The following is a 20,862-nucleotide window of genomic DNA, read 5'->3' on the forward strand; positions in this document are numbered from 1 at the left end:
CATATATATATGTACTTTGTTTCTTCATGACATCGAATATTATCTAATGAAGATAAAGTAAGAAAAATTGGATTGGTTTATTTAAAAATTTTTTTGAAATGGCAAATCTATGTCGTTCGTTCAACAAAGTCGAACATGTAATAACACAAGAGTTTGAATGAATCTCAATTAATAAGAATTATAAGAAAGTTTTTTTTTTTTAAATTTATTATGTATGTTAAACATTACAATAACAAAACAACAAATATTTTATTATAAAGTATCGCGTTACAGATATATAAAGTACAAATCGTATTTCCATTAACTTTTGATGCTGGCTGTACTCTAGTAATTTTTTACTCGGTCGATACACGATTTATTTAAATAAACTATAAGTGTTAAAAATCTCCGTGTACATATTTGAGTCATTGAAAGCAAAGAAAATCTCTTTATTTTTGACATTGCTTTTCAGATGCCACTCTTATTCCAAGATACAAAAGTGAAGAGAAATATATCATTTCGATCACGTGCACAATTTATACCTAACGTGTAATTCGTGAAATAATTATATAAAATCACATACATCGTTATATTCGATTCAAACAGCGCTTTTATTATATCAAAATATCTCCACAATGTCATAAAAAAATTATGCATACTTCTTCTCCGTTCCTTAACACAGAGAGGTAGCTTTTGTGTGTGTGTAAACAATATCATTATACTTATTTAAATCATTTAATTTGATATATATTATTTATTATAAAATCTATCCCTCTTATTTTAAAAGAGAGAGAGAGAGAGATAAAAAGAGAAGTATATATATCCTATATATATATTATACAAAATATATATACGTATATATTAATATATCAGAATGTCCCACCATAAGTGGCTATACTTCTCTTTTATATATTCCCATACTGAGAAATTGAATTATTATCTCGTTATATTTTGTTGTTTTTTTAAAATAATAATATTACATATTAATGTAATCTTAAACACCTCATTTATACTATTAATATTTTAATTATTAAGTTATTTTATAAAAATATCATATCTTTTGTATACAATCAAGGTACACTTAGTGACAATAATTCGTCATCATAATAAATTCTTATTCTTAATAATACATTTTGATATATACTTACATATTTTACTTATCAGATTTGCGGTGTAATGACTGCTTGTATTAGATTTTCATACCTATAATTGTAGCAACAAAAAGATAATTTTGTGTAAGTGTATAAGCTTTCCGACCAAGGAAAGAAAGAAGTGATGCGGCTAAAATTGTTGGTCGGGGAATTCAGGTGACATCGCGCATGCGCAAATGAGATTTTATGTGAAATGTATAACGATGTGTATGTACGTCGATAAATTTTAGATATGTATTTATTAATGATTTATAAATATTTTTACACTTTGATATTCAATCTTTCACTAAATCTCAGATTCGCGATAAATATATACATATATATATTTATAATTCATTGTAATTTTGCTGCATTTCCCCCACATTAATGTAATGTAACGTTAGGTGAAGTAACGGTAGGAGAAGCGTTGGCAACGTTGCCGAAGTCGCTTGTTTAGATTGCGGCGTTGCAATCTTATATTCGATGGTCAAGTATCAAAAGTGTAGTTCCATTCTAGCATATTTATGATAAGTATAACTTGTTTTCACGTGGCGAAAAGTATATACACCATTGCCCGAAACCTTTCCACGCAATAATATAACGTAAGTTCATCAATTATCATTATTCTAGTATCTTAATATCGTTTGGGTCTTCCACATTGGATTTTTCATCGAGAAATTAGGATTCAACTCGTGATATTCAAATCATTATGTCGATAATCATCTTATCGGAACTTTATTCGATATAAATTAGAAAGTATTAATCCTATATGTTAAGTTTTTTTAGGATGTTTGAAAAATTATTTAGAGAGGGAGAGGTTAGGTAGTCTATGTTTTGATGTTCAAGGTTAAGTGATTAAGTTTTCCCTTTTCAATTTATCTGAATTATATTATTTTTTATTTAATTTTCTCAAAATAATTCACCATACATCGAATTAGGATTTGGGCCTTAAGGCCCAAATTTACACGAAAGTTTGTTAAAGATGTTTTAACATAGCAAAGGCACCATTTTAGATAGCATTATATACGCCATTTTGTTAATGTTTCTTCTATAAATGGTTTCAAGGATTGATTTAAAGGAGATTATGAAATTTTTTTAATGATAATTCATTCTTTATATCATACGTCGTCGTACTAGTATCATAAATCAATAATATAGACATGTGTATAACAATTTAACGCAAATTTGCAAATATTTTGATACAATTTGATGAGATTTTATTAGATCTATATATATACAATCTTTAATAAAACACTCTGTTTCTTTATTTAGCTTTATTCTATTCAATTATTTTTGTTTACGAATTATGTTGTTTCCCCATAATATAATGCCGTAACCAAAATGATATCGATCGATTCGAATGCGTGTATAACATTAAATGATTATAACATCTTTTTCATTCAAGTAACTTAATTTTTTATAGAGAGAACTGTATAGATAGATTTATATTTATCATTACGAGCATAACGTTTTTTTTATGAAGGTTATGAACGCAATTCATAACCTTTTGCGTTTATCGCAATTTTATATTTTTATATATATCCCGACATTCTCTAATATGTATCAAAAATAGACCAAATAGAGTAGAAAATGCATTTCTTGAATTAAATTTTTTTATGTTTTATATAAGTTTTGCAAAAAAATATTAATCGATAATAAGCATTTCTGGAATATTTATTTGGTACTAGTTCTGTATTGCACTAGATAATAATATTAATTTGTTATAATCAATTATATTGCAGAATTTTATCTTTGACAATAAGATTATAATTAAAATACAGTAAACCGAAAAACTATTTTTTAACATTCTTGCGTGACGACGTAGTATCAATTTGTCGTTGAAGTAAAAGTAGCAACAGATGGCACTACTTGTTCAGTTGATTCTTCACTCAAAATTATATAATATATAACATAGTTAATTATACTTTTGAACATTCTTATGATTATTAAGTTTTTAACAAATTTTAATATATATTTTAATTTTACAAGAAGTTACTATTTTTATAAAACACGAAATGGTATCTGATGTGTATGTGTGTGTATATGTGTATGTGTGGTGCGTGTGTGTATTTGACATAGTCAGAAAATGTTTTTTTTTCTTTTTTTTAATGTTTTTTTCTATTTAGGATAAAATTATAAATAACGAAAAAAACTTAGCAATATTTATCCCATATTATTATACTTTAAAATCCAATATACATCATTTTTTTTACATTATGTACTATGTTTTTATATTTGTTAACGTTATAGCAGAATAGTTCGTCTAAAACTAAGTGATGAGAATATTTGCTATTATCTGTTGCAAAGATTAGTTTCGAAAATCTAAGGAATTTAGCGTTTAACCGTGAACCGAGGTTAAATCGAACCAGTCTGCGAACTGCGCAAATTCTAGCGCATGTAGTGAACGCCCACATTTGCGATCGGTAGACTGTACTAACTTGGAGTTGATAAAAACGCTGTATAGGCATAATATTTCATGGACATATGATTGTATAATTATGGCTGATCATTTCAATCAAATTTTATATTTAGATAATTCAAAAATTATTGTTTAAAATGGAAAATTGTAGGCAATTTTATTATGTACTTTATATGAATATTTCTGCTATAAAACAATTATGAATATCGAATCGTCTTATTTTTTGCAAAATAAAATGTAATTAAATGTAAATAAATTATCCTATTTGAAATTACAAAGTTATCTGATAACGCTATAAATATTTATTTGTCAGTGATTGTTACAAAAGAATAAGTTATGTATTTTCTTGTTTTTCTTTAATGTTATTTTGATATATGATGTTAGCTGTATGAGGCTGTTCTGGCTGCAGAAGACACACATATACGCACGCCCCCCCCTCTCCCCTGTCCTCTCTCCCCTCCCCCTGACACACAATAGACGAATAATAGCAATTTACAAAAGTTTTGTGGTTTTCAAAATATTTTATACTTTTTTTATATAAAATTGGCTACACTCAGCGGATTCAACAGTTGAGCATCATTTTGTCAACACTCGACGTTGATTTGTCGGTTCTAAAAGTAAGAACCAGTCACGTTCGATTGTTACCCAAAACTGTTGAATCCACCGAATTGTAGCCAATGATTACGTTTATACGTCACCCCTAACCGGGTTTAATAATATCTGTAATTCTAAGGCCAGTCACAGTCATTCCATTCTTCAGCGGAATAGCTGTGATTGGCCAGTTTTACAACTGAATGTTATTAAACCCGATTAAAGATGACGCATAACAATAGCCAATATTGAGTTTTTGAAAGTGGCGCTCCTGCGAAATGTCGAGTTCCGGAGGGGAGAATTGATGCCGAATTAGGGCAAAGCCGGATTCGAGATGCCGAGAATTCCTCTTAGAGAATAAATAAAAATGATTTTTTTTTAAATATAAAGTGCGCGTGTGTAGATCTCATATTAGACTTGTGCTCTTTTATATGATATTCTTTATTGAAGATATCATTTATTTTACTGAATCTCAACAAAATTAGAGAGAAATTCTCTTCTTTTTTGCTGGTCAAAAAATGTGAACTAAATAATATTTAACACACAGAAGAGAAGGAAGAGAATGTTAATTTGTATCCTCGCATCGGGCGCCATCGATGCTAAGGCCAGCCCTGATTGTGTTTGATTTGTAAGAAGTTCTCCAATTGGAGAAACGTACGAATATTGATTTATATTATGTTAAAATTAAATTTTATTAGTTAAAAATACGAGATTTCTATAATATTGACATCTGTTTACCAGACACATATATAAATACGAAAATGATTAAATAGAGTTAAACAAAAAATATTAACATCTCTCGAGATCAAGTCAAGAATCCATATTACGATCAAATATCAGACTTAAGATCGAAATAGACCAATGAAAATCGATTGTCCTACAATACGACGAAGAATTACGTCTTTTCTCCCACCACTGATTCTGCCATTGGTGCGTTGAGTAAGGAAGAGAGGGGACTGTTCATCAATTGCTCGATAAAACGAATCTCTCTCCGCGACAAAGCCTATATATAAATTGCTGAAAGATCTCATATGAACAACGAAAATTAATTGCTTAATAGGGTTCAATGGACCTTATAAATGAAAAGTGTACCATATATATAATGGTAATAACGTATAATAACTATATGAAATAGTTATACAAATATGCTATCTGATAAACATATGATAAAATAATAATGACTGAAAATATGATCAGAAAGCAATAAAGTGTGTGAATACAGTGACTAAAAATACATGGATACGATATCGTGTGATAGAAAAGAGTGAAATTATTAAAAAATTACCATTTACATTTTTTTATAATTTTTTCAAATAGATATAAATAAAAATGGCGAATTTTTTCGCGAATGATCACTAAAATGCGGTTAATCCGTGCTGGTTAAAAACGAAGTTTTCCCCTTATTGCGTAGCAAATCGCGACGTCACAAGCGCGTTTTGTGCAGCATTTTCTGGTGCTTCGTGTACATTCGGCCATCTTCGGAACGAATCTCGGGGCCTAAGTGTAATATATTCCACGCTCGATTCGTAAACCTGTCGATGACACCGAGGCTAGTTCGCGCGGTTTCTTTAATTCGCATTTGTGTTTTAAAATACTGGTGTTACGTAAAGCAATGGGATAACGATGTTTACGGATCGTTCCGTAACCGTTTTATTGCAGATCCAAGTGTCGCTGTTCGTTCTGTAGCGCCTCTTTGGTGTTGAATAAATGATTCAATGAAGCGTAACCAGCTTGTGTATTCTCGGTTTTCATAACCTTTAATACCAACACGAAACGATTTGTCCTTTTTTTAAGCCGCATGATTTTGAAGGTGATAACCTTAAAGTGATTTCATATAGATAAATGCGTTTTTTTTTTTACCAAATCTTTTTAAAGTTATATATATATAATATATTATATATAATAATTCGTCAATATTACTAGATCCTTAAAAATGTCATGTTGACGAAATTATGTTGAAAATACGAAACAATTTCGTCTTCAAATGTCAAGTACATAGTTGCTTGTTCATTATAATCATCAGAAATGCTTTCTCTATCCGCCATCTTTTACTTCGGTATGCCGATGGGTCGGGGCCCTTGACCCTCTACCCAGGGCCTGATTAATTCGATCTCCATGAATAATATGTGTGATAATTTGTACACGCATTTTATAAATGTGGAAAACTTTCCATTTTATTTAGTTTTATCGGGACGTATTAAGCTTGCGCCAATCATATATCCAATAAAATAGTGACCTCGCGCGATAAGCATCGATCCAGAATGAAGTTGACGCGCGCGCGCGCACGTGCGTGTGTACAGTGAATGTCAGAATGTTCAGATACTCTTTAGTTGATAATTTCTATACTATATTTACTATTGAAAATGAAAGATATAATAATTATTATTAAAATGTTAAACAAGAAATGTATTATTTTTTCTCCCCTCTAAACAAAAAAAAAAAAAAAATCTAAAAAAGGAAGAAATCAAAGGAAATTTTGAAGAGGCGGTGATTTTAAATATAAGGCAGATTTTGAGCAATATTTTCGATCGATCTCATACTTATCGTTTTTCGTATAGAAAATGTACTCCAATAACAAATTCTACATTCCCAAATTTCTACACTTTTTAAGCATATAATACAGCTGATGTTCAAAAAATTACACTCTACTCGAAATTCACACGAGAAATATTCTCAATATAACATAATGTTAATAATACATATGTCGGCAGTTTGTTAGATTCTATCAAAATGATTTAACAGATTGGCATCACGATATGCTCGTATTCTATAGACAGAATCTATCGACATAACCTGACAATAAAGTGGCAGCAGAAATCAAGTAGAATTTGTAAAACACAAATTGTCCTCGATTTCTACTATCAAACTGTATTGAAAAATTATGATGTATAAGATCTGCTTGGATTCTTACCATCGATCATGTTTTGACAAACTTAATTACTACTGATAGCATTACATGCGTCAAATCTTAAGTTTTTAATCTTTCTAACTTTCGATAATATTTAAAGAGACATTTTGCAAAATTTTTATATTCTTTTATTTATTTCTCTAATATAATTATATATTTGAGTTGTCATTAAAAATTCCACATATCGAAACTAGTTGCTCTTCTCGAAACTATTTACTCTTCTTTCTATTACATTTTAAAATATATTAATATTTTACTACTTTTGTGTTTAAAAATAAATTTTATATGTAAAGATACTTTACAAACAAGAAAATGCCTTGTCAGCTATAACGACACCGACTTCATAATTCATTAATTTTTTACGATTTGTTTATTGGTATTTAACGATATTTTCTCGCGTACAATTGACATTGATAGAAATTACCGTTAAATATATATGTATATATGCTTAGCATTCGCGTGATCATTTAACAAATAAAGCGAAAAAAGAATGTACTCGTTTATCTCTTAAATTGTATTATTTTATTATAAATACTTTGCATGCGGTTCCTCATTATTGATTGAACAACATTTAATTGGCAAGATAAATGTAATTGCAGCGATTTTTATTGTACTTGTAATGGAGAAAGCACAAACTGGAATAGCGCATGATTCAGAATCTAGTTCCATAATCTCTTGTATCGATAGAATCAATATTGAACTAAATAAAATTACTATTGATACTATTGACAATGAACTATCAAAAGAGAGAGAAGAAGAGCTATTATTTGGTGCAGAAGAAGAAGGAGAGGATGAAGATGTACTGTCTGATGATAGCTTGCGCTTAAGATTATCTGATGATGAGGATGTGGAACAAGAAGATAATACAACAAATTCTATGAATATTACGGAATTTAAATTGCAGAATAGAAAAACTGGTATATAACTATTTTTTATTTGTAAGACTTAAAAAATTCTATTATTTAATAGATTACTAATTAAATTCTAGATGAATCTCTTTTTAATATATATATGTATATTTTTTCTTATTATGTTTAATTTAACATAATATAGTACAATTTAAGTATTTTTTTTAAATCTTTATAGATATTAGTACTTTTTTTTTGCAGAATCTGTAGAAATAATCACAGAAAAAAAATTATGCTCTGACATACACCAGATTGTCGAAGAAGTCGACAAGCCTAATAATGGAAAATTAGACCAGAAGCATAACTCAGGTAATATTTTTATGGATGTCAAAAATTACGAATAATCATCAAACTAAATTATTTTTCTAATATGAAAATTTCCTAAACTGAATTAATACAATTGCTTTTATATTAGCCAATATCTTTGAAACAAATGAAATTGATTACATCATAAAAATTTGTTGCAGCAATAAAGGCTTCCCAAAATTCAACGTTATCCTTAGGTGATACGTCAAAAAACAAACGAATAGATAATATATGTAATTCTGAAAATAGCAGTATGACTGTTAGTGCATCCAATGAAAAGTGTACTTTCAAGTCTAATAAAGATTTAAAAATTACTGTCGCAAGCATTGAATGTTCAAATTCAGCATCTGAACAATATGTAGCGTTAGAAACTGATAATTTATCTACAAAAAATCATATAATAAGTAATCTTCAAAATGCAGAACCAATAACTCACAATAATGATAATTTAAAAAAGACAAGCAGCGATCATAAAGAAATAAATACCACAAATACTTGTGAGCTAATAAATAAATTGGATAATGTAGACAGTAATGGTCCTATTATAGATTCCGCTAAAGTTCAGATTTATAATAGTGAAAGATTGTCTACACTTGCAATTGTTTCTAACAGTAATGATGATAATTTAAGCAACAAAGTAGTAAATAAGGTTTTTAATGATGATAATCATCACTCTGTAAAAAGTCCATTTGTCGAAATTAATAATAGTCAAGATATATCTATTGGATCTATAGATTCAACCAAATCCGCTATTTTTGATGATTCATCACCTCTTAAAGATTATATTGAACATAAAAGTAAAAATAGAAACACAGAATACGAGGATGTAATAAAAAAAAAAAATGCATCAGAGATACAATCTATGGAAAAAGAAACGAGTATTTTATTGGTACAAAATCAAAATAATTTGCCCAGTGTAAAAGACAGTAAAGAAGTAACGAACGAAGATCGTGATATTAATAAATCTGTAATGCAAATTATAAATAATAATTCTACATTACAAAAGATTTTATTAGAATCTATTGATGTAGAAAATTCTAATAACGAGAATAAAAATATAAATGTTATAAAAAGAAAACGATCAAAAGAAATAAACAATACAGTAGAAGATTGTATTGAAGAAGACAAACAAGGTAGGAAATATTTTACATCGGAAATAAAATGTGATTCGTAGTTTTTACAGAAAAGAAAGAAAAAGAAGAAAAAATAGAACAGAGAGAAAACCTGATTGAAATCTCTCTTAACTGTTCTATATAGAATTAATGTTCTAAGGGAGTAAAGATATACAAATAGTTTACAAAAAAATTTAGATCTGTAAAAAAAATTTGTGTGGATAATATATTTTTTAGGATATTATACTCTACCGATATTTTAATTACAAGAAAATATATTTGGTAAAATAAATTATTTCTAAAGTCTATATGTGCTTTTTATATGTAAAATATTTTAATTATAGTTTATATTTTTTGCTATATATACTTTAATATACATATATTAAATTATTTTTGCATTTTATTATTACAGAAAAAAAGGAGAGCGGACGACAAAAGAGGAGAACGGCTAGAAATGCAGAGGAGATAATCAGAAAAAAGTATCTTAATAGCGATAGTGATTCTAGTGATTCTATTACAGAACAACTTGTAACAGTGAATCACAAATTGAATCAGGATGTACGTCCTGCGTCACCGCTTTCATCAAAACGTAATTGTTCGGACAATGAGATTTTTAATACTGTTAAGAAAGTGAAAATGAGTACCATGTCTGAGGAAAAGAATGATATTACAAAATTAACTTTTGTTAAGAAATTTTTCCAAAGGGATATTAAAGAGAAATTACCGAAACTTACACAGGAGGTAAAAGTATATTTCAGAATAAACTATCTTTTAAGTTTGCAATATGTATATTTATTTTGGCAAAACACAATTGCTTAGCATATCCTATTGTTATAATCGGTAATTTGCTTAAGGAATTGGAAGAACTCTTAATTCAGAAGATTGCCGAAACAATCACGATGCGTAGTGAAATCGGACAACTCAGAGAGCAAGCTCGCATATCGGAGAAATATCAGGAAGTAATGCGTACAAAACTGCAGCAATTAACAAAGCAAGTGGAAGATTTTAAAACGGTTGTGAATCGTAACACAACAGACCGTCGTGCGAATCCTGACAAGTCTATCGCACCTATAAAAATAAATAGATCCGTAGGCTTGCAAGTCAATTTCATAACGGTATTTATCACGAGATATGATTCCTAATATATTTACATATAATATTCAATGAATATTATATGAATATTATACAATGATAAACTGCTATTCAATAGGAACATGGATTACAGAGTTTACGGCAGATACAACAAACTTCGCACGTTAAACCTGCAAACGCTCCAAGCAATGTTAGTTCCTCAGCAGCTGAGTCAAATAATAATGCAACAAGACGCAGTGGGATCAAAACAAGATCGCCTCGACCTACGGTGACTACGTCAACTCCTACAATTGCACAGAACCCGATACAAACGGCACCTCTTATTCCTGTGACACCGGCGGCTTTAGTTGTTGCTAAACCTTTGGAATCCTCTCATACGCTAACATTGTCTAGCCAATCTACCGGTCTTCAACCTATTTTATCTGCTGTGAGACTTATTTCAATAAATATTCGTGCAACTAAACATAATATTTTAAGTATATATAATATCGTGTACTGTTTCATATTAATTTAATTATGCAAATTTTGCAGCCACAACAACAGATTCAACCACAACCACAACAAGCTATTGTTTTAAATGGTAAAATACAAAATCAAATAAATCGTCCAACAGTGATAACTTCAAAGTCAAAAAATAGCGATCTTATTGATCTTACAGATGAAGAAGAAAAGAATAAATGTAAGTTTATCATTCTCTGTGTATATACAAATGTAATATATGTATAAATCATGTCTTAAAAATAATATCTTCATCATGATAGAGATAGTAATAATAAATATAATAATAATAAATATAATCTTTCATAACTTTCTAATATGACAAATTTTATATATTATAGCAGCAAACATAAAAGTTACGGCTATAACTACAAACTCTATGTTAGAGCAACAATTGAATACGCCGAAATATACACAATCCTTTCAAAGGGTAATACAAACAATACCAGCAAATGTAGCAATTACAACGCAACCGGCTAGTATAAAAGTAATAACACCTAACCAGCCACCAACAACTGCCCTTGTAGTAAGCATTTTGTTCTTATTTCATATATATGTTGATATCATAATATTAAGAAAAGGATAGGAACTTATGAATATATATTCTTTTCTTTTTAGAATAATATGAATTCGCCCAGGTTAGCGTATGTGATGCAAAGTAGTGCAGGTACACCAAGACAAGTTCTAATAACATCAAATACTACTAATCAGCAAGTACAGGTCAATACTTTGCAGCAATTTTGTTTTTTTTTCCTGCAAATCTGTATTGATAACAGAATTTTTGAATTTTATGGATTATTGCTATACAAGAAATTCGAATGTTTTTTAGATCCGACCAGTGACGACGTGCAGACCACCTTTTTCAACTGTTACCTATAAGACAGGTAATCAAATTACATTTTAAAAAGTATATTGTTATATATGTGTGTATGTCTGTAAATAATATGCAATTTGTTTTATAATTTATTATATTATTTTGCAGGAATGCAAACAATTGCAAATGGTACTGTGCGGGTATTAACCACACCAGTTCTGTCAAATATACAAATAAGTAAGGTAAGATAAAAATATATATACATATATATACACTCGCGTATATGTGTGTGTGTGTGTGTGTTTTAATTAATAAATGTTATAAAGAATAATTAGAATAATTGTTTATAACATTTATTTATTAAAACAATAATTTTATTATTATTTTACTTCAGCATCCTGCACCATTGCCGGATACTCCAAGCTACACAATGACACCTGGCTGGAAACTTCCACCGCCAGCTCCATCGTTAAAGATTTCAAAAGTCTCAAATGGTATACTATAAATATCTCTCGATTTTATATAAATGTAATTAGATTCTAGTTTTATGTTAAGAAATTCTTAATATGGTGTCAATGTCATGTTAATAGGTATAGTATTATCTTGGAACATGAATCTGTCAGATAAATATGCAGATATTGCTAGTTACCAATTATATGCATACCAAGAAGTTACTGGTATAAATCCTAATACATCATTATGGAAAAAAGTGGGAGATGTGCGGGCGCTGCCATTACCTATGGCGTGTACCTTGACTCAGGTAAATCAATAATATCAGTAAAAAAAATATCAGTAATGTCATGAAGAGAATAAAGTGGATCTCCTGAAATTTGGAATCCATAAGATATTAAACGAGATAATATTCTTCTTACAGTTTTCTGAAGGTAACAATTATTATTTTGCGGTCAGGGCGGTCGATACACATTCTAGAAAAGGACAGTATAGTATACCTGGTAATATCTCTCTGTAAAGAAAAAAAGATGTGTTAAGTCTTGTGATCTCCAATTCTTATCCATTATTTTTTACTTCTGTGTTCAACGCATAATTGTGATACAAATAGTCTGTAGACCATCTTACAATAACATGGCATATTACACCAGATCTAATTCGGCAATAATTCGATTAATATTTATTTTGGGTTCTTGAATTTGAATGAAATAATTGCTCCCATTGATATTACTCCTGTAAATGCTTCCAATTGCACATGTATAATGTATACATAATATTCCTAACTTCATAATAGATACCTGGTTCTTTTCATATATTAAAATACTAATAGAATTGATGTTATATTTATATATAATAATTTTTTTTTATTAATCATTTATAATATGAATTCACGGAATTATTTAAATGTCTATAATTTTTAATTACCATTATTCATAAATATTTAATAAATTCTCACAGTGCATAGGATCAGGAATTCTAGTCAAAAAATTTCATGCAACTTCATGATTATATGTAATATTACTTGAAGACTGCAAAGGAAGGTGTTATCATTAAAATCTGGTTAAGAATTGAAACACGATAAGCACTAAGTGAAAGATAATGACAAAACGAAGACAATTGTAGTACAAAATGAAGGAATATTTTGGATATTAACTATGGTGCAATCTTTTTTTGGCAACATAGTCTATGGACTATCACGTAATCTTACTTTTATATGTAATGATCAATATACATTCTTTATTTTGTACTAAAATTGTTTGACTCTCAGTCATCTTCCGCTCAGCATTCAATAATATTTAGTGCCAACTATGAAGCGATATATTGCGTTTAGCTTTCAGTCAAGTTTTAGCTATTTCTATGAACAATATAAGATTGAAAACTTTTTTATATTGTTTTTTTAAAACATGAATAAGAGGCACTAACTAAATTTAATTATTATGTAACTTTCGTTCATTTTACGATGATATACTTTTCAAGCTGGTACTTTTCAGTGATAAATTCAAAATAATTGACTGTTATTTGTTATTCCGAGAAAAAAAGAATGATATAAGTTGCTCAATTTTTATACAGTTAAATTTGGATGTGTATTATAACGCTAATATGCATCGTAGGGAAAAATATCTTTTAATAAACGAGATATATTAATCTTAATCATTCATATGTAAATATATCAAAGTGTATATGTACTATTATTAAATAGATTATATAAGTGTATTTGTACATGATATAGATTAAATTTAAATTAATGAACTTTATCTCTCTGTCCCATGATAAAATAAATAGTAAAATTAATTTTTTTTGTATTTATATGAATAATAAACTGTTCAACTAACTTTTCTGTAATTTATTTATTTATTTTTGCACTTTTTAGTTTTGTATTAATCTTGTACATTTTTCAATTGTGCGCGCGCGTGAGTATAAACAAATGTATTATATATATATATATATATATGAAATTCACTCTAAAAAAATCTTTTTGTGTTTTTTTTGAAGAATATATATAACTTATATAATTAAAAATATATAATTAATATATATAATTATATATAATATATATAATATATATAATATATATAATAATATATATAATTAAAAACATCTAATAATATTATTTCCAGTGTCTATTATTTTTTATTGTATTTATTATTTAATATATTATGTAAATAATTAATTTATAGTGATAAAAGACATATATAGATAACGATTGAAATAATAATCATAGAAAGTGTTATATATATTAATACATATTGATTTAGAATATATCAATATTATTAATGCAAAATAAAAATTTAGAACACATCAAGGATTCAATTGAAAGATAAGGTATATACATTCAAGTCAATTCAAGCTTTTAAAAGAGAGAGTGAGAGAAGAAGGGAAAACAGAAAGGGAAGGAGGGAGGCAAAGTGCAGAAAATACTGTGGGAAGTACAACTAGACAGACAGACGACAGACATCGAGTCGCTCTCGACGGGAATTTGACGGAAACGTCACTAATCTCGAAATTGCGCTTTCGTAGACTCTTCTTCCGCGAAATCTTTGTTCCGTTGCCACGTATATCTTGCCTCCTAGAATTCCTCTGCGTATCCTGTACGCGCTAAGTGAGTCACACGCAGAGTGTAATGTTACGTCAAAACAAAAACAATCTCGCTACTGCTAATTGCGAAGATAAGTTGCGGTCGCGACTACGGTATTCTCCGCTAGTCTCTTGGCCGATCCTCAGCCTCCTCATCCTTACACGCTCGACGAGAAGAAAAACGAATGAGGAAGCGGGGGCGGAAGCGCTCGTAACGCGAATCGGATAATTTATGAACGCGCCGCGCAATGTGTGTGTACGTACACGCATATATATACGCGATAGCGTACGCGACGGCGATGGCAAAAATGTTGGCGAAGGCGAAGACCGCGGCGCGTTGATACAGGCGACACGACGTGGGAGAGTGGGACACGCGTTTCATATACCGTGAAATATAGTGAAAGCGGCGGGCGACGTCTGGGACGCTCGCGTGTGACGATCATTAGTTAGCGACGCATCAGTACGAGAGAGAAGCTGGGCACATTGTATTTCTGCGACGATATCCGCGATGTGTTCGCGTCTCGTTGCGACGATACGACGGTACGACCGTCGTCGTTGAGGAACCTGAGAAACTACCGCATTCCGTGATCAGGTGGTGCGCACGTCCTCGTACAAACGTCGTTTTACGTGACAATAATTCGCCCGTCCTCGAGACGGCGAACTCGATCAGCTGTTGTGACTGTCTCGTACGTCTAATATCTAATAATCGAGGGATATAATATTCCGTGACAAGTATAATAACGTCAATTTCGCGATACGGATACGCGAAAAGTGAAAATTCGACATAACCGGAGTTAAAAATGTTTGTCAAACGTGGGTTTTTTTTTTTAAAGCTTAACGCGCACGTAGAATTATGTGCATGAGGTAACGTTGAATGTCGAAGATTATGACGAACAGCGTAAAGATCTATCGATGTTTGTGCAACTCTGGAGTGCACCGTCTCGTTCGTCATGTACACATGATTATCCGAGTTCATGCGTTCTGTCATTATCCGCGGTGAGCAAACGACGACGAGCGCGGAAGGGAGCTCTTCGCCGCGAGGAGATCGGCGAACGCAATCCTCGTCGTTTGTAACCGGCACCGATCTACAGGGGATGCCTAGCCTACACTCGCTCGTCGTAAGACGAGCTCCGCTAACTGATATGGGTACCGCGACCAGTTCGCGGACTTCCGTCAATCCGCCCACCAAGATCGCGGCTAATTCTAAGAAGATCGACAAGGCTAAATTTAGCGGCATCAAGCTACCTCTGATACGCAAGGAAGCCAGCGCGGTGAATCTCTCTTTGACAGAGAGAAATGCGCTTGGTAAAGAGGTAGACGCGCCACTCCTACGACCTGAAAGCAGCGCGAGCCTGGAAGCACGAGGTGGCAGCTGGATGAGTCTGGGTCCTGGCGCTCTGAGAAAATGCGAAACCGCTGTAGGATTAAGTACCTCAGCTCTGGAAGGAAGACCGATAAATCGTAGTAGAGTATGCTCTCGCTGTTCCAGTTTGTTATCCCTGGCATCTAGCTCACGTTACAGCTTGGCTGCTGGTAATTTCGTTCCTGCAAGTTCGCAACAAACAATTGGACGAATATTTTGTAAATTATGTCTTGTCGATATCTCTCTCTCCAAAACATTTAAGATTGAGAGATGCGGTTGTTCCTATTGTAAAGATGTAAGTCAAAATTTCTATAAGAAATCATTTTTGGAAAAAAATATGCGGGCGCTTTGCTATACATACAAAAAGTAATATCGATATTTCTATTTTTCAATAATTTTTAGTGCATGCGTGCCTATGTAGAATTTGAAATTGAGGAAGGTGCGTACGAAATTAGTTGTCCTGATGCTCAATGTGATCATGGCGCAATACTATCTATGAAAGAGATATCGAGTCTTGTCAGTGTAGAACTTATGGAAAAACATTGCAAGTTTCGTTTGAACAGGGGTAAGTGATGCGGCAATCCTATATTTTTTCAGTTGAATGGAAATGTAGTCTTCTGTGAAAGAGATATATGATCTATCATATTACTTATATACATATATATTATAAATTACAATGATTTACATTGTATGTGTTCAGATGTATCGATGGACAAAGGACGTGCATGGTGTCCACGAGCGGGTTGTGAGACAATATGTTCGATAAACGGCAATGGTGGAAACAGCACCCCTTTAGGCTCTGTTCACTGTCCCAACTGTTCCACAAATTTTTGTTCGATATGTCGGGAGCCTTGGCACAATGGACCCTGTTCAGAACTTCCATTAGGAATACCGTTTGGTAGCGATCACATTAAATGTTGTCCCATGTGTTCCGTACCAATAGAAAAGGACGAAGGTTGTGCTCAAATGATGTGCAAAAGATGTAAACATGTGTTTTGCTGGTACTGCTTAGCGTCCTTGGATGTGAGTATCTGAAATGGTAAAAAAAATTCTATTGATTAATATTCCATGCACACACATATACAGAAATTTTTGAAATATTATTTCATTATTATGTGTACTTTATATATTACAATATATACTTACAGTATATATATATACTATATGTATATAAAGTAAAATACCGATAAAGAAATATGATCTGTTGATATCTTTAAAACTTGTTCATGTTGTAGGACGATTTTTTATTGCGACATTATGACAAGGGACCATGTAAGAATAAATTGGGACATTCACGAGCGTCCGTGATATGGCATCGAACGCAAGTTATCGGGATATTTGCTGGTTTTGGCCTACTTCTACTTGTCGCATCGCCCTTGCTATTATTAGCGGCACCTTGCATTGTATGTTGTAAATGTCGCGTTTGTGGTTCTTCCAGACTCGAACAGGAAGAAGGCGATACTGCAACATAGAATCTTCCAAACTTTTTAACCGATTTTTGCTTAATTATTTCTTTGAATTAAAATAAACATTTTTTCTAGATTTCTACATATGGGAGGTAATAAAATTGGCAATTTATATAGATATACATTACATTTTGTTAAGTTTATGTTTTATTTTATTTTTATGCGTTAATAGATGATACACATAATATAAAAGGGCAGAATATATATCTCTTGTCAAGTCAAGCATATTGTGATTAATATATATTTATGTTTTACTTAGACGTTATTTGAACAGAATAAAAAATAATGTGCGCGATTCGTATCATTATATATATTGGGTTTAACGAAAAGTTCATGCCGTTTTTTGCTAAGAGATGAAGACCGAAAGAACGGCAGGAACTTTCCATTCAATCCAAACTATAAAATATTGTTTTCTTGATATACACTTATTTTGCATCGTCACTTAAATAATTTTTACATGATGATTAATTTTACAAAATAATCTTTATTATGATGCATAATAACTATGTGATTCAAACAAATTAATAATTTATAAATACTCGTAATTTTTTTTTCTTATGCAGAAACATTCCAGAAATTTACATATATATGTATATATATCTATCGCACCTCTGATTTATTATACTGCCGCAAAACATGCTACAAACAAGTTGTAAAAGTGTTATCCTTGTAAAACGGTGATAGCAATATGTTGATTATTTAATTCTTTAACAGCAGATTATAAAGCACATAATTAAATTATACTTAAATTATAATATATCTCTTGAAACACATAGTGTGCATGTATATCTATATGTGTGTCCATATTAAACTATTGTGCAAGGTCAGCTTTATTATTTTTATTGAGAAACGAATCTTATAATGATGAAGTATTAGATTATATAATATTCTATTCTTCTTTTATATTTTAATTTATGGATGTTATCACATGTTTACTTTGGTGATTTGATCACATGTATATTACATGTACATTAATTTAGAGAACGTGAGTAAAAATAGTAAGTAAAAAAATATACAAAAAAAGAATATCAGTAATTATGCATTTTATCATTGAAATTGAGAGAATGCTATTGTTATTATGTATTTAACACATTTGTTTTATCGATCAATATCTGAATTGTACAGTTAACATTTGACATTAAGAATCTATAAATCAATATGTACCATGATTATGAGAGTCTATAGAGAATACTTTTGGGATTTGAAATCTGCAATGAAGTAAATTTGCACCAAAACGTGTTAACTACTTTCACAATATTTACTTCTATTATGTATTAATAAGTGAAGTTTAGATTATTAAAAGTCACGAATATGAATAATCAACTTTGGACAATAGTTATATGTTATCTCCGAGAAAAACAGATAATAAACAAATAATAATGCCCTTTCTAGAGGGCATCGACTAACTAACTAACTAACTTTTACCTGTCTGTATACTCGAATGAGCTACAAATAGGAAGAATCATTCTCTAGAAAGGGCATATATGATATGAATATCAAGATATAAAAAAATTAAATATATATGTGATCATGTAATAAATATATGTAGTATTTTGTACATATAATAATAGACGCTTAACGAAAGAGATGGCCAGACGATTTGGACGTTTGACAAAACGATGCATTTCTTGCAAATAATACAATACAGACAATTCAGCTGACACAATGCGTTATATGATACATATAAGTTACTGCATAGCTGGTTTCCACTATATATATTTTACATCAAAACTGTTAGAATATCTCATTTGTTGTATTATTAATTAATGTCGTATGTAAATACGTAAAAGACACATACAGTGTATGTGTACATTCATACACATGTACGTGTATGTAATTATGCATTTGAGTGTGTGTGCACTCGTGTGTCAAAAATAAAAATATAATGAAATAAGAGTGTTACATACTATGTCTGTCTTTCTTCGAACATTTTTCACGCTCTGAGAATATATCTTTTTATTTTCAGGTTTATCAATATTAACGAAACAGAAGTGTTTGAAACATCCGAAAATTTACTTGAAACATATGCAAAAAAGGTTGTAAAATATTTATGAGCTGTATATACGTACAACGTTTCTCTCGTACCACAAAGCAAAGAAAGAAATTGCTCAAGGTCTACCAATCGATATTGATGACGTCAAAACCGAGAAATGCGGTATAAATTGTTTGTGATTCGCGTTTAGCATGCAAGATTTTAACTGAAAAAACGAAGATAAGCTTTATTTATTTAATAGTTTGTAAATATCTAGGAGCGAACAGCTTTTAGATTTTTTTTCGCGAATAATTATTTTTTTTATATAAATAATGTCATTAGTATATAATATCATGAACATTTTGAAATTATTCTGTTAATTTAACAGGTTTGTCTCTAATATTGTCATCTACACAGTCGAGACAAGAATTGCCAAACTTTCTTATCATTTTTATTTTTTTCTTTTACTGTGATATTTATGTGGTCAGAAAAGTTCCAGACTTCCTCAGAAAAATTTTTCAGGTTCTGCAACAAGGGTTGGAGATATATATTCGTCTTTTGATGAGTTTTAACTACGCGTTTGTTGCACTTAAAATAAATATAAACTCGGAGATTAAAAAAAAGAAATATAAATATGCCTAAATAGAATACAAGAAATACAGTTTCAGAAAAGTAGACTCATAAATATTACAATAAAAAAAAAGAACTAAAAAGTTATATCGTTCAGTGAGAAGTATTTTCATAAACATATAAAGAATATATATATATATATATATATACACACAATATATTATATATGTTTTTAAATGAGGAAAAGGATGCTGGCTAATGATTTTCATCCTTCTTGGAGCCAGATCTGCTGTATATTATTTATTATATAATTGAGGTTGCTTTATTATATAGTTGAATGCAAATATAAATCAATGCACTCAAAAGATTTTTCAATAGTATTTTTTTTGGGTCTTAAGAAAAGTTTATCTATAAAGTCTGTTTTATTTTTAATTACATTTTTCGTTAATAAAAATGATGGCATATTGTTTTCAAGTTGTTCCAGAATTTATTTGTGAATTATTGATCACGATAAGCCAAAATATAAATTTGACAGGAAGCACGTGCCATTCATTTGATATATCATGTGGCCTTATATTGCAACATCATACATTTCATATACATATTCTTACATTTTCCATTGAGATATATATTCAACGCCGATTTCATCAGAGCTAGAAATAAAAAATCAATATTATAGTATCTGATACGTTTATATTAGATATGTTGCC

At 30.3% G+C, this 20,862-nt stretch overlaps 2 protein-coding genes across 6 annotated transcripts; both read left to right on the top strand.

The window, feature by feature from the left end:
• Nucleotides 1-1,516: 1,516 nt before the first annotated feature.
• On the top strand, nt 1,517-13,963 carry Wde (Fibronectin-III type domain-containing protein windei). 5 transcript variants are annotated; one of them, XM_070305407.1, is made up of 15 exons: nt 1,517-1,711; nt 7,627-7,944; nt 8,137-8,244; nt 8,403-9,374; nt 9,766-10,094; nt 10,208-10,468; nt 10,579-10,872; nt 10,977-11,124; nt 11,285-11,469; nt 11,562-11,663; nt 11,773-11,827; nt 11,926-11,999; nt 12,152-12,251; nt 12,348-12,517; nt 12,632-13,963. In XM_070305407.1, exons 2-15 carry the CDS (start codon nt 7,647-7,649, stop codon nt 12,725-12,727), a joined length of 3,192 nt encoding a protein of 1,063 aa, XP_070161508.1. In that variant the 5' UTR covers nt 1,517-1,711; nt 7,627-7,646; the 3' UTR covers nt 12,728-13,963. The 5 variants fall into 5 exon arrangements, with proteins under 5 accessions (XP_070161508.1, XP_070161505.1, XP_070161510.1 ...); XM_070305404.1 differs by having other exon boundaries at nt 1,521-1,711; nt 10,564-10,872; XM_070305409.1 differs by having other exon boundaries at nt 1,528-1,711; nt 7,774-7,944; nt 10,564-10,872.
• A 664-nt stretch (nt 13,964-14,627) lies between these two features.
• LOC138938428 (probable E3 ubiquitin-protein ligase RNF144A) lies at nt 14,628-20,325 on the top strand. Its single transcript, XM_070305379.1, has 4 exons — nt 14,628-16,439; nt 16,547-16,709; nt 16,845-17,167; nt 17,380-20,325. The coding sequence occupies exons 1-4, from the start codon at nt 15,756-15,758 to the stop codon at nt 17,614-17,616; spliced, it is 1,407 nt and encodes a 468-aa protein (XP_070161480.1). The 5' UTR covers nt 14,628-15,755; the 3' UTR covers nt 17,617-20,325.
• The last annotated feature ends 537 nt before the right edge of the window (nt 20,326-20,862 follow it).

Source organism: Polyergus mexicanus, unplaced genomic scaffold, assembly GCF_030449975.1.
Source record: "Polyergus mexicanus isolate NDT 795.1 unplaced genomic scaffold, iyPolMexi1.0 SCAF_12, whole genome shotgun sequence".
NCBI classification, from domain to species: Eukaryota; Metazoa; Arthropoda; class Insecta; order Hymenoptera; family Formicidae; genus Polyergus; species Polyergus mexicanus.

Excerpts from the sequence above, each read along its gene's own strand:
- LOC138938428 (XM_070305379.1), top strand. The coding sequence starts at position 15,756 with ATGCGTTCTGTCATTATCCGCGGTGAGCAAACGACGACGAGCGCGGAA. Across the intron at positions 16,440-16,546 it reads GTTGTTCCTATTGTAAAGAT|TGCATGCGTGCCTATGTAGA; the intron begins GTAAGTCAAAAT and ends AATAATTTTTAG. Across the intron at positions 16,710-16,844 it reads CAAGTTTCGTTTGAACAGGG|ATGTATCGATGGACAAAGGA; the intron begins GTAAGTGATGCG and ends GTATGTGTTCAG.
- Wde (XM_070305404.1), top strand. The coding sequence starts at position 7,647 with ATGGAGAAAGCACAAACTGGAATAGCGCATGATTCAGAATCTAGTTCC. Across the intron at positions 8,245-8,402 it reads AGACCAGAAGCATAACTCAG|CAATAAAGGCTTCCCAAAAT; the intron begins GTAATATTTTTA and ends AATTTGTTGCAG. Across the intron at positions 12,518-12,631 it reads TGGCGTGTACCTTGACTCAG|TTTTCTGAAGGTAACAATTA; the intron begins GTAAATCAATAA and ends TTCTTCTTACAG.